The following is a 13,368-nucleotide window of genomic DNA, read 5'->3' as shown; positions in this document are numbered from 1 at the left end:
ATGGTCCTGGACGAAATTGAGTACAGCTCTGTTTTTGAGCCACAAACTACAGTGAGTACAACCCCCAGCCTTCAGGATATGGATCCAATTTAATAAGCATTAGGTGCTGTTCTAGTGAAAATTTGTAGTATTGTGTTGTTTTTTAATAACACAAGTTATTGATTTAATCTTTTTCAAACAGATTGTTCAGGTCCTTGATTCTGATTGGCTTAAAACACTTTTTTATTGTGTTGTTTGGCGACCATAATGCTGTCTTGAGGAACTATATTGCTTGGTGAACGAATGACGATTTATTTACAATAAATCATTGCTGTCATGAAACAAATTCTTGAGGAACGTTGCTGCATATGCTACATTGGATGATTGGGTCATTGATTATAAAATTGCACAAACCAAGTATATGCGTCAAATAGGATATGTTCTAATACTGGTGTTTGTGTGTGTGCGTGTGTGTGCGTGCGTGCGTGTGTGTGTCTCAGGAGGAGCAAGTAGACACCGTGTATGGAAAAGTCTACTGTACCATTACAGGGGTTTCAAAACCCAACCGCCCCGTCATCCTGACCTATCACGACATCGGAATGAACCGTAAGACCCGGTCTGTTTCACCTCTCATCCTATCGTATAGCACATCGACTCCCATCATAACTCCCCTGTCTTCTTATCATTGTTTTCTACAGACAAGATGTGTTTTGAGAGCTTCTTTAACCATGAGGACATGCACGAGATTGCGAGACATTTCCCTATCCTTCATGTTAATGCCCCCGGACAGCATGAGGGTGCTGTGACCTTGTCCACAGAGTGAGTAATAGTTCATCTTATTTTCAGTACAATGTTCCCCTTTTCCCTCTCCTCCTGCCTGCCGTCTGACAAGAGGAAATGATTGGTCTCCTGTCGTTTTCAACCGCAACCTCTCTCTTAAACCACAAGGTACACCTATCCTACCATGGACCAGCTGTCTGAGACACTTCCTATCGTCCTCAACCATTTGGGGTGAGATCTCATAGCACCTAAGTCATAACAGCAGAATGAAATGATCAGGGATCAAGATAAGAGCTCACTGATCCCACTAAGATCTGACCGTGTGTGTGTGTGTGTGTGTGTGTGTGTGTGTGTGTGTGTGTGTGTGTGTGTGTGTGTGTGTGTGTGTGTGTGTGTGTGTGACAGGTTCAACAGTGTGATCGGGTTGGGAGTTGGAGCAGGTGCCAACATCCTGATGAGATTTGCTGTGAGTTTGATGTCATGGAAACACACACCACACACACACACACACACATAAAGACACATTTTAAATAGAGGTCATGAACAAAAACAATTATTTTATGTGTGTGTTTGTTACAGCTGAACTACCCTGACCTTGTCGAAGGCTTGGTTCTGATCAATATCAACCCTAATGCAGAAGGGATAGTGGACTCAGTCACAAGCAAGGTAAATAATCGTCCTTCAATCCAACAGATTCAGATTCATTCAGAATCATCAGTCATGGATTGACTGTCATTCACTGTATGACAGTGGAAACAAAACATGTTCCTATCCATATAAAATAAAAAGTCAAAAAGTCAAAATAAGTTAGTTCAGGTTCAAATGAAGGATTGTAGATTTAATTGAACTGTGTGTGTGTGTGTGTGTGTGTGTGTGTGTGTGTGTGTGTGTGTGTGTGTGTGTGTGTTTCAGATCACTGGATGGACCCATACTGTGACCGAGACAGTCATCTCACACCTGTTTGGAAAGGTACCGCTTTGTTGATCCTGTGTGTGATAAAGGATCACCCACGCTGTGGCCTTAGTGTCTCCAGTGTGCAGTCACTCTGCGCTGACCAACCCGTCCCCACCGTGTTTCACTCTCAGCCTCCTTGACCTTTTCAGAAAGAAATTGAGACCAACCACGATTTGATCACCACGTTCCGCCACGACATCATGACATACATGAACGAGTCAAACGTGGCTCAGTTCCTGCGCTGCTACAACAGCCGGACAGCTCTGGAGCTGAAGAGACCCATCCCCGGTGTGAACCTCAACGGCAGAACTCTCAAGTGAGTGGCTCTGGGATCTCCAACCCATCTCCGTTTATTCATATGTTCTGCGTTCGACACTCGACACGTGGTCACACTTGTGGGACTCAAAATCTATTCTACCTTTTATTTTTTGAACTGTGTGTTTAGTTTGTGCAACAAGAAAAAAACAACGTTGACCTGACCTGCCTTTCTGGGGTTGTTTTTTCGGTAGGTGTTCGTCTCTGTTGATTGCTGGAGATGATTCTCCCTCACTGGAGGTAGTGGTCGAATGCAACTCCAAGCTGGATCCCACCAGGACCACTCTGCTCAAGGTAACCTACTACCCTCCTCAGTATCCTATACTTTAAGACAGATCAAGATATTGTTCATATTGGTAAGCTCCAAACACAATGAGTGAGTTTGGTTGGTTTTCTTTCTTCTTTTGACATAGGCTAGTCTTAATCGTACACCTGGCTATTTTCATGAATTGTTCACTAGTTGTACAATAGGCCAATAGGTATATCATTAGACCCATAATTAACCCTCATGAGCTACACCTGTTTAAGCCCCTAATATTATTATCACTTCTACTACCTCAGTGATGAAGGCCTATTGCCATTCTGCAATTGAGTGACAATAATCTACTTCAGTCTTCAGCAAGGTGCTTTTTGTGCTGTATGGGACCAAAGTCAAAATAACACGGCTTCATATTGTAAAGTCAGAGCTGTGCTTCATCTTATCTCTCATCAAACTCTCTCTTCTTCTACCTAGATGGCGGACTGTGGAGGACTTCCCCAGGTGGATCAGGTAACCTAGCAACACACTAGCTAGCTAAATATTCACCAGCGATTGGGTTCCAGAAAACCTCTCTTGTCCAACCCTGTTGTGTCTCCTTTCTCTCAACAGCCAGCTAAACTGACAGAAGCCCTCAAATACTTCATCCAGGGACTGGGATACAGTATGTAGCTCTACTTGATATTAAAACTTGACCATGCGTGTACTTGAAACATTGCATGTGTAACTACACACATTCGATTAAGCAGCAGGCTAGCCAAAAATGTTCATGCATACAAATCGGTTAAGGAATGGGGTTGAGTGGGCATGAACTGTTGCATACAATAGGTCAATATAATACAAAATGTGCTTGCGCTTATTCACCACTAGATGGAACACTAAGTCAGATTATGGACTGGCATGTTACAAATAAGCATATGATCGTACTGCAAGCAGGCGGGGGAGCAAGCAAAACATTTCTTTTTAACTTAACTTTAAATTGTCATTAAAAACACAACATCCAAATACCACCCTTTGTGTTTCTAGCTTCAGGAAATGTAAACAATGAATGAATACAACTCTTCGTAACGTGTGCATAAACCTCTGTCGTTCTCATCCTTCGCTCCTTCCACTCCCCTCTCCATCTTTTTCTCCGACCACCCTTTCCCTTGTGTGCAGTGCCGAGCGCCTGCATGACCAGGCTGTCACGCTCCCGCACCGCTTCCACCTCGAGCGTGATGTCCACCGACAGCGGCCGGGGCCGCGCGCACACCGACGAAGCTCAGCGCGGACAGTGGAGCAAACCCAAAGAGCAGCGCGGACGCGCAAACACCGACCTCTCCATGGACGGAGTCTCCACCAGCCACACGGAGTCCAAATCCAAATCCAAATCAGTGCTATGCTAACACACTTGTTTATCTGTTCTTGTATTTCTGCCATTTTGTTTGTTTGTTGTTGTTGAGTTACATTTTCGTTTTAGCCATTGGTTAAGTGTTGAGCTGCATTAAAGTCCATTTTTGGTTAAATGGGGATTTGCTGATGAATGTAAGAAGGCCTACTGATTACTAAAGATCAGCCAACGAATTGGACGTTGGCGCGGACTCACGCGCACGCACACGCACACACGCAGCTTATATCAGAAATATGAAATGTATTATTTAGTTTAAATATAGGCCTAATCAACAGCCTACACTGTGACCATTATTCACATCATTTCGTATGTGTTATTATCGTCCATACATCATATCCGTTTTAATATTTTATTTTGAAACATTGATATTCTTTCTAAACGGCTGACCCTGTTGTAAAATTCTGTAAAATATGGACTTGCTCATTAGCTATGAGATAATGGTGAGTTTGACAAGTGATACATATTATATACATTCTTGGCCCAATCTCTGTGGGTTGTATTTTGATTGTGTGTTTTTTATTAGATGAAATTAAAACATTTGAGTTCAAATGTCTAAATTTCAAATTATTACTTATTATAATAGTGTTGAGAATATAGGATGTGAGAAGTGCCCATACATGACTTGCAACACAACATGAACGATTAACTATTAACTACAATAGTTAATCTCTACTTAAACATGAAAGAGTGACTACGGTGCTAACCTTTTCTTTTCAGGTTCAAACTTATGGATACTCATGTTTTGTAAACAAACATATGCATAAAAAACAAATAAACAAATAAAATTGAACGAAATCTGTCATTATAGTCTGATAATGGGTTTGCTCTGCAACCGAAATAAGCTTGGATAATAATATGCATGCAACTACAGAATTAACAGTTGTTTTAAATGTCTGCTGTAGAATCTGCTGCTGTATACAGACGATACAAAGTGTGTGCTAAAAGGTAATGTTTCGATCCCAAATGTCAATCTACTGGTTGGCAGTATTCTTCACTAAACAACCTGTGTCTGACATTAAACGGCCGTTGATTCAGACAGGCAAGAAGTCTACTCGGGACTTTAAGTAAAATTTCATGAAATTAAGGAATCTGAAAAGTATTATTTGCATATGCATTATATGCATTATTTGTGATTTAATACTGTATTCCCCATCGTTACCATATACAATTCCTACTAAGTATAGTTTTAAGTAGAATTCATTGTATTTTGTGCGTGCGTGCCTGTGTTTAGGTGTGTGAGTTGTTGTTTATGCAAGTAGAGGTTTGTGGATGTAAATGTGTGTTTTCGTATTTGTGAGTGTGTGTGTGTATGCATTACATGCATGTGTGTAGAGAGGTGTGTGTGTGTGAGTGTGTGTGTGTGTGTGTGTGTGTGTGTGTGTGTGTGTGTGTGTGTGTGTGTGTGTGTGTGTGTGTGTGTGTGTGTGTGTGTGTGTGTGTTGTATGGAAATCATTGGAGAACCCATGCTCGATTGCAGTGTCCTGTCTTTCACCTGAGATGGAGCTGTCTGCATATGATTTGATTGTTTATTGCATCGGTCTTTATTACAGAGCCACGACCTACAATGCCACAGGGGATACCCTGTCATTGTGTGTGAATGCACACAATTGATTGTTTGTATTGGGTCAACAATTCCTGTCTACGGGCTGTAGAACAGCTTAAAGAGATGTAGGATTCTGTCTGTAAGAATGTACTTTTCTGTGCAAATAAAACAAGGTTACCTTAAAGAAGAGTGACTTAATGTAGAACTTTATCACAGCCGCACTTTATTTTAAATCTGCCATTATTTTAGGCTATGGAGCATTTAGTGGCAACCTATTTAGTTGGTCAAATCTGATAAATATAACGTTATTCCTTTACTCTTTCAATATATTGACATTTTTGAGAAGTGATCTCTCTCTCTCTCTCTCTCTCTTTCCTTCCCGTCTTCATTTCCATTTAGATGCTTACTTACTTTCTTTCTATCCCCCTCTCATTCCAGTTGGCTCGCAGTTAGACACGTAGCGAGCTTTTATTACTGACCCTGCTGCTGCTGCTGCTGCCCCCGTGGCTGGACGCACGCCTGGCTGGCCACTACCTTCCTTCAGCCATGTTGGAAAACCTCGGGATCCAGCAGGAGCCTTGACGTTACCGCCAGCGTCACAGGCAGGCAGCACACCGCCGGGGACAGCACTGTGCTGCGAGGAGAGAAAAAAAAAACACAGAGGGAGAGAGGGAACCCCACAACGGACAAATATAGCGACTCAGTGATTTCTAAGGTTGAAGGGATTATTCAAACGCACTGGATTAAGCGGGGGAGTCGGCGTCTCGGGGGTAGGCGCGGCCGGTTGTCCGGGGCTACAGGGTGAGTGTGAACTGGTCCCACTTTAGGGTAAAATGAGTGGAGGAAAAAATAAAAAAAAAAAGAAGCCCCCACCGTTAGCTGAGCTAGCTTAGCATTCGGGGTAACATGGGGGTAACGGGGGTGAACGCCGTTGCGAACTAGGGTGTGTTTTCAGATGGGGTTTGCCGGGAAATCACACTGCAGCAGGACCGTATCATAAATATGAGTCATTTTATAACCCGGAGTCATTTGTATTCCTCGCAGACAGCAGTGCTGCATCGATCGAAACCACCCCTCTCTCTCCAGCGTTTGGGTGCAAAGGTCCAGGCTAGAGATTATCTCCCTTCTACCGAATAATCCAACGAAAGCATGTGAGTTAAGCTCTTAGCACAACATCTGGATGGGTGGGGTGTTTTTGGTTAATTTCAGGCAAAATGGGAAGGTGTTATAAGTCAATAAATTCCCACCATCGTGATCATGGGCATGCCGAACCCCTCGCTCCTCCGCGACCACCTGAACTACATTTCGCAATGTTGCTGAATTATTGTCGTTGTAACTAAACGAGGCCTTGTTTTGGGGTGAAGACTATTTCTCTGTTGTAAGGCTACTTTACTGTAGGGAACTAGCTGTGCGTCGTATACATTGTGAGATGGATACAAGGCTATACCTTACAAGTCTATCGCAGTTGTTGTCCACAACACCACTGTGTCCAGAGACGCCGCTGTGGATGTGCTTTTTTTATTTCACAGTGTGAGCGATTTGTGTGGCTGCCATCATTCAGAATTAGGCATTCCTCCTCTTTTCACTTGGTCGTGTTGTTGAAATCAACATTTCTGAGTAATCATGTTATCATGTACTTGTGGGCGTCAATATGGGCCTGAACATCTGTCATTAATATTGAATGAATATCACTTGGCCCACAGCTTACGATGAAATATTTACAGGGAGTACTGGTCATACTGATCAAGGCTACTCTCATGTGGTCTCTGTGACCAATCTAACGCCTACAGCACGGTCTTGATGATAATCAGGTATCATAGGCTTAGTCATAGGCTAAGCAAGCAAGTTGTTTATGTTTTATTATTAAAAATTGATTTTGTTAAATAAAAATGTTATAGTTATACTCTGCAACATATGAATACCCACCATGCACTTAAAACAAATGAGCATTCTGGTAGTCTTTTTCAGGAGCCCCCATTTTAATGTTGTCTTTACCTGGTCCATGACATTTTATTCTGCATATAATGCTTACTACAGAGCTGCACAATACAGTAAATGAATGCTAAGCTTCAGCTTTTCGTCAGTCTAATCCTTTGCTGCCACTGTTCATATGGCAGTTGCTTCAACAAAGATAGGCTACGTCAGACCTAAAGTCACGGATGACAGTGGCACCCTCGGATTTGAAAAGTACAGGTTCCACATGATGTGTGCTGCTCACAATCATTTCATTCTGTGTCAGACAGACAGCCCCCGTAATGATCTAGATTTGGGAGATCCTTCCTCCATCCATGTGCTCATGTTTAGACTGGGGGAGTTCACAGGGCAGAAAGAGGTTTCACCTGCTGGCCTCCCAGATGCAGAGGAAAGACAGCTGACTCTCCTTTAATGGGGCCTGGCCAACAGGTGTGTCAGAGAGTGGGCGGGTGTTTCCTCTGTGTGCCCCGGCTATATGACAGCGAGGAACCAGGAAGTAGAAGGACAGGTGAGGGAGAACACATCCAGGCGTGCACCCAGTCAGAGCCTCGGCGCTCTGAAAAAGCTGTCCTCATGCAGTTTTGGGATTTCCTGGGTTGCACCAGTGAAGGTACGGCATCGCCATGCTGTCTTTTGTTCTCTCGTCGGTTGGCTTTTGGTCTCAGCCCAGGTGTTGTGAGAGAGAGAGAGAGAGTAGTAGTGGTGTGGCAGGGATATGTAGGCTGAGGTGTTGTTGGAGAGATCGAGACGGTGTGTCAGGTATGGGCTGAGGCGCTTGAAAGGAATTTGCTCTGCTCGCCGCTGTGCAAGCACTTGCATGTGGAAACTTCACGCAGCGGTGGACGACCCACAGCAGAAGGTCTCAGATATTGTGTTGGTGTCGTTTGGTTTTCTTTTGTTTTTTTGTAAACCAGAGACGTGACATGGTACTACAACTCTGACTGGTGTTAAGTTTCCTAGAGATACACTAGAGAAGAACCATAAATGTTAACAGCTCTATTAAATGTGTGTTGCCTTTATTCACGGGGTCTCTTTGTCCTAAATGACTATAAAAATACCACATTTAGTTCATTATCAAAATCCTGATTTAACTCAGTATTGTTATTACTATTTTTCCTACTGGTCCTTCTAGTCTAAAAGATTGCTTTGGCCAGCCACATCGGATATGATATTTCACGTTGATGTACCTTGTTGTGGCTTGCCAAGCCTCAAGTAATGCTCCCAGTAGGCGTCGTAAATAACCTTTTCAAAACAGCCTTGTCAAAAATAAGATATTGTGGAAGGGTTGAACACACCTTAGATAAATTCACAACACCCAAGTATTTGGAGGTCATCTGGAGATTTTGCGTCGGTGCCTTTTCCACTGGATGTGTGGGCAGTACATGAACAACACACATTCTAGCAGAGCATTTGTCTTTCAATGCATCTCCTCCTCCCCCCAGTATTAATTTATTAAATTTAGAAAGCTTTGGAACAACAACTAGAACTGTAGCAACAGAAATCGGGAGTGAAATACACTCAATATATGGCTTCAGTAATAACAAACAAGCACCTTTCCTTTAAACACACATACAACGATCTGACTGACAGGATGACAGAATGACAGAAGGACGATCGTGGCATGTTACAGCCCTGTAGCACGCTTGCCATGCTGCTTTATTGATCACTGCAGTGATTTCAGTTCACAACATACATCCACTACAGGGATGAAGAAGTATAATCTGACAGTTGGTGACAATCAGTACCTTTTTGGTTACTAAATGCGTTGTCTTCTTGGTATTGGACGTGTTCTTACCAATAACGAAGTTGACTATTTATTGTATGTGAATAGTGAGTGCATGTAATCTGCTTTGCTGTCGGCGGGCATAATAACTAACTGTTAACCCTGATCAGTGCTGCATAACTAGCATGTTTTTGGTAGTATAAGGGAACCTGAGCAGACTCGGGGAAACCCATGTGCAGAGGAGAACGTGCATAGAAAGACCCAAGACCAGTGGTCTTCATGTAGGCATTTCATACGAGCTCTGTGTACTGGCTCCACAGTCCACATCAGTGGGCAGTGCAGAATGTGTGAAAGACCTACAACCAAAAACGTAATGATTAGAGTTGACTTTGTAATGTTGTCAATACTTTGTGCCCAGGGCATGCACAGAATGCAGGATTGCCAAAAGGCTGTTGCTTGTTTTTTCGTAACAGTGTTTTTTGAGTAAAGTGCAACCTTAGAGGTGAGCTCACACTGGATGTTGTAAAAAAGGCTGCTACCCATTAACAATGGCCAGCTTTAACTTCCAATACTAGATGTTTACAATGCACAACATTGGCACTAAACATGGATGACCTTATCCAATAACAAACCAAAAGTTGACGCTTGTATGCTGTGGTGCTTAGGTGCCAGTAGTTGTACCTTGACATGCTTTTATTTTATCCATACTCCGTACATAGTGTTACATCTTAACTCTATGGCATTACACCACAGTAACCTCTTAATCGTGATCAAGTGAGGGATTTGTGTGTTTTGTGTTTCTGGTTATCGGAAAGCGTGACGTTGTTTACTGTGCGGCTGTAGTTGTTTAATTGTACAGTGTCAGACACCAGACTTGTGACACATCCGTTCGCTCATCCTGTGCCCCAGGGGATGCATTCTTGTATTGGATCGGCTCTACTCATTAGGAAAAAACATACCTGAAGCTGCATTTAAATGGACTTGAAGCATATTTCAATTTTAGATTTGTGTTTGAACCCACCTACAACAACAGATACAGCCATGATCATGTTATCAATCGACATAGGAAGGCAAGTTGTGTTCCCTGTATGTTTTAAAGGTATCGGGTATAGGTGACCCATACAGGTTGTTGTTGTATGAAAGAAAGAATGATTGATACTTTAGAACCACGTATCTCCATCGGATTCAGAATAATCCCAGACGTCGTGCTTCATACCAGTAGTGCTTTTCTATCATACCTGATACTCTGTGTCTGTGTATTCCTTTGCTATGTTGTAGATCAGATTAGATCAGGAGAGCTGTTGGTTGCCTGGCTGTTGCCTTTCAGCGTGGAGTTGTGCAACACTATTAGCATAATGCCATTGATGGCCTGCTTCTGTAGTATATCCAGCCAGAGGCAATAGTTTTCTCATGTGAGTAGGACGGAGAACGACACACCCGAGAGTGTAGGCGAAGTGGAGAAAGAAAGAGAGCGAGGGATGGCGAGTACTGGAGAAATCACCTTAAAGCACTGGTTTACACCAGAGGAGAAATGTACCAAATGGAGCTGACGCCAGACAAGTCCAAGTCTGTTTAACTATTTTATAGTTAAACACAGCGTTGCTTTTTAACATTGCAATGATAAGGTGAATGATTTAATTTACTAAGAACACGGCTGCTTGCTAAAGCATTTACTTGTTCGATTTTGCCGCAGTGTTTTAGATAAATAGGGCTTGTTACATTACACACTTAACACATGCAAAGTGTTTGACAGATTCATTTAAAGCTAAACCCTGCAGTGGGGATGCCCACGGTTGAATAAATTATTATATTATTTCTTAATTAAAACTTAATTAAGTGTCAGAGAGTGGAAAACAAGGACAGTCTAAGATGAATGTGAAGTGGAACATAACATCAGAACAATGTTATTTAAAATAATGCATTATGTTTGGTATGGAGAAGTGTTGGATCATTGCTCTTCTATGGCTTATGGTTAGGGCCGTCGACCCAGTTCCCTACTCATTTAGGCTTATCGAGTCTTTTGAGATGTGTGGCTTTTCTGTCTTTTAATCACATGTTTTTTCTCTCTCTAGATCTTTCCAGGATATCGTATGCTGGTGGTGAGTTCTTTTTTGAACGTATTCTCGAATGTTTCTATGAATACATTTAGCATATATGATTAATTCAACGTCACAATGCATGTCATTTTTCCAATTTTGTGAATGGAGTCACATTATGCACATAGTTCCTTCCACATTACCAATACAATAGAGAATGTATGTAACTGGGTAGCTTGCAATGAGTCTTGACTGGTAACTCTTCTCCTGTAGTAAACCTATCAATGGATGACTGTTGTTATCTGGTCACTGAGTTGGTGACGTTATTTAAAACCTTTTCCATGGCTGTGGTTAGATTGTTCCATATCACCTGGCCTTAGCGAGGTTCTGGCGTGCTCTGGCCGAGAGAGAGAGAGAGAGAGAGAGAGAGAGAGAGAGAGAGAGAGAGAGAGAGAGAGAGAGAGAGAGAGAGAGAGAGAGAGAGAGAGAGAGAGAGAGAGAGAGAGAGAGAGAGAGAGAGAGAGAGAGAGAGAGAGAGAGAGAGAGAGAGAGAGAGAGAGAGAGAGAGAGAGAGTTTGAGTTTTGTCTTCTTAGAACCCACATTGCTACAAATAATGCCCAATGCTACTCCAATAGAACTGTTATGGATTTAATGTGGATCGTTTATACAGAAAAAGTTACATGATACTATCTAATCGCTGCTATATGACAAGTTGAAGACCACCCATCGATCTCCTTTCTTAGTCGCTGCCCCTATCTCACTATTATCCTATTGGTAGAGGACTAAAGGCTGCTGATTATCCTTGAATGGCCTAGTTGCTTTACATTTTTTACATTTAGTACAAAATCATAACCAGGTTCCTTACTACTGCTGGCACAATAATAAATAGATAATCAACTCGTTCCTACACATAACAAGCACACAATCTGTCTCCCTGCCGCTCCTGTGCTCATTGTTAAGACACAGAGGAAATGTGCACATGTGGCTGCCGTACACTGGTCACGGATGTTGTGTTTTGAGATGTGACGCGCTGCTGCAAAGGACAGCCAGGCAGTCACGCCAGCCACCGATCGACTCTGTGGGGATGGAATTACTGCAGTGTTTGTGCCGTCCTACGTATTATTTCTGGAGTCATCAGTCCTCTTGTAGCGCCTCGCTTTGTGTCTCTTGCTTTAGTTTTTCTTTCTTTTCCTCGGTCGTCTCTCCTAGAGAGAGATCTCTTTCTCGACCACCCTTCTGACATCAGATACCTGTCGTGACCTGGTTTGTGTCTGTAGGCAGAGAGCATTGTGGGAAAGCTCCAGAGGTGTTGCAGTGCAGAGCCGCTCTCCAAGGGGTCCCTGATTCTCTCGTCGCTCGGTTTTCGCTGTCAACCTTCCATCACCGGCGATCTCTTGGCTTCGCTCAAAATGTTTTTGAGTCCTCGCTTTCCGTCAATTCGTCTCTTTTTGCGAGTGACCTTTCCTGCCTATTTTTAGAAGTCCTCCTTTTGTCATCTGCCTCTCTGTTACCCCTTTCCTTCCATGTATTCCTGCATGGCCGTGCTCTACTTTTACACACCCCGTCTTGTCCTACATTTCCATGCCTCTCTACCCTAATCCTCTTTTCTTTGCCTTACATTCATTGCTTTAACTGCCTCCGCAGGGCAACTTTCTACTATTACAGAATGGAATTACCATATCCCCTGGACTGTTGCGGTGCTCAAACGGTGGTCTGACCAAGAGGGAAAAGACCCTGGATGTTGCCATAAAAAGCGGTTGGCATACTTTTTTCTTGCGGAAAAATGACTGGAATCCAGACTATTGATTTGTAGCAGTGAGCGTGTTTCTTCTCGTGCGACCTACCTTCGGGTTCTCAACAGCATGAGTTTTGCAATATATCCGTTGGACCCGACTACTCCTTGGGAAGTGGCTGTGTTGTTGTCCATAGTTTGTAAGGTCCTGCTTGATTACAAGGTGTACTGTCACTGCTCTACTGAGGCTTAGGGGAACTGTGCTTTACTTAATGCCTCGTTATTCAAATATTAGAAAATCTGAAGATTTTTGGAAATAATGGATTGATTACAAGGATTGATCACTTGTGCTTGCTTGGAAGACGTGTTGGCGTTTAAATAGACCTTGGCTCCTTGAGAGTCCTGATAGTGAAGTTTGTTGACATGGTTTTATCAATTTAACACTGATTACTGATTTACTTTCGTTTTCTGAACGGAAACAACTTGGGTGATGGGGTTACTTGGTAAAACCGTAAAACCTGTCTATTGGATGGCATATTTCCTTCTCAACCAAAGTTATTTTACAGACGATAGTTTTCCAACTCTCTGCCCAAGATGCTCCACTGGCATAATGCTTCCCTGGGATATGTGACATGTTCTGGACATTTTCTTGCAGCCCATTTCAAACGACTTTCTGAAACATAG

The 13,368-nt window shown here is 42.8% G+C and overlaps 2 protein-coding genes across 3 annotated transcripts in view; both read left to right on the top strand.

Annotated features, from left to right (window-relative positions):
- LOC307078594 (protein NDRG1-like) lies at nucleotides 1-3,669 on the top strand (the record flags this gene model as incomplete). The annotated part of the gene is made up of 12 exons (XM_079740487.1): nucleotides 1-51; nucleotides 480-585; nucleotides 678-798; nucleotides 928-990; nucleotides 1,165-1,225; nucleotides 1,339-1,425; nucleotides 1,672-1,728; nucleotides 1,863-2,029; nucleotides 2,223-2,322; nucleotides 2,762-2,797; nucleotides 2,897-2,948; nucleotides 3,443-3,669. 12 exons carry the CDS (start codon nucleotides 1-3, stop codon nucleotides 3,667-3,669), a joined length of 1,128 nt encoding a protein of 375 aa, XP_079596613.1.
- A 2,219-nt stretch (nucleotides 3,670-5,888) lies between these two features.
- LOC307076579 (focal adhesion kinase 1-like) overlaps nucleotides 5,889-13,368 on the top strand; it is a gene marked incomplete at its 5' end in the record, with an annotated part of 52,125 nt that continues 44,645 nt past the window's right edge. Inside the window, 2 exons of one of the 2 annotated variants that reach the window (XM_079737622.1) lie at nucleotides 5,889-6,019; nucleotides 10,988-11,014. Coding sequence is in view for 1 of the 2 variants with exons in the window: in XM_079737621.1 (XP_079593747.1) it covers nucleotides 7,604-7,802; nucleotides 10,988-11,014 (226 nt within the window). Of the gene's footprint in view, nucleotides 6,020-7,603; nucleotides 7,803-10,987; nucleotides 11,015-13,368 lie in introns of those variants that run through there. The other variant, XM_079737621.1, reaches the window with a different exon arrangement.

This window comes from Pollachius pollachius, assembly GCF_949987615.1.
Source record: "Pollachius pollachius genome assembly, chromosome: 1".
NCBI classification, from domain to species: domain Eukaryota; kingdom Metazoa; phylum Chordata; class Actinopteri; order Gadiformes; family Gadidae; genus Pollachius; species Pollachius pollachius.
The sequence above is the reverse complement of the archived record's forward strand: the minus strand, read 5'-3'. Positions and strand labels throughout refer to the sequence as shown.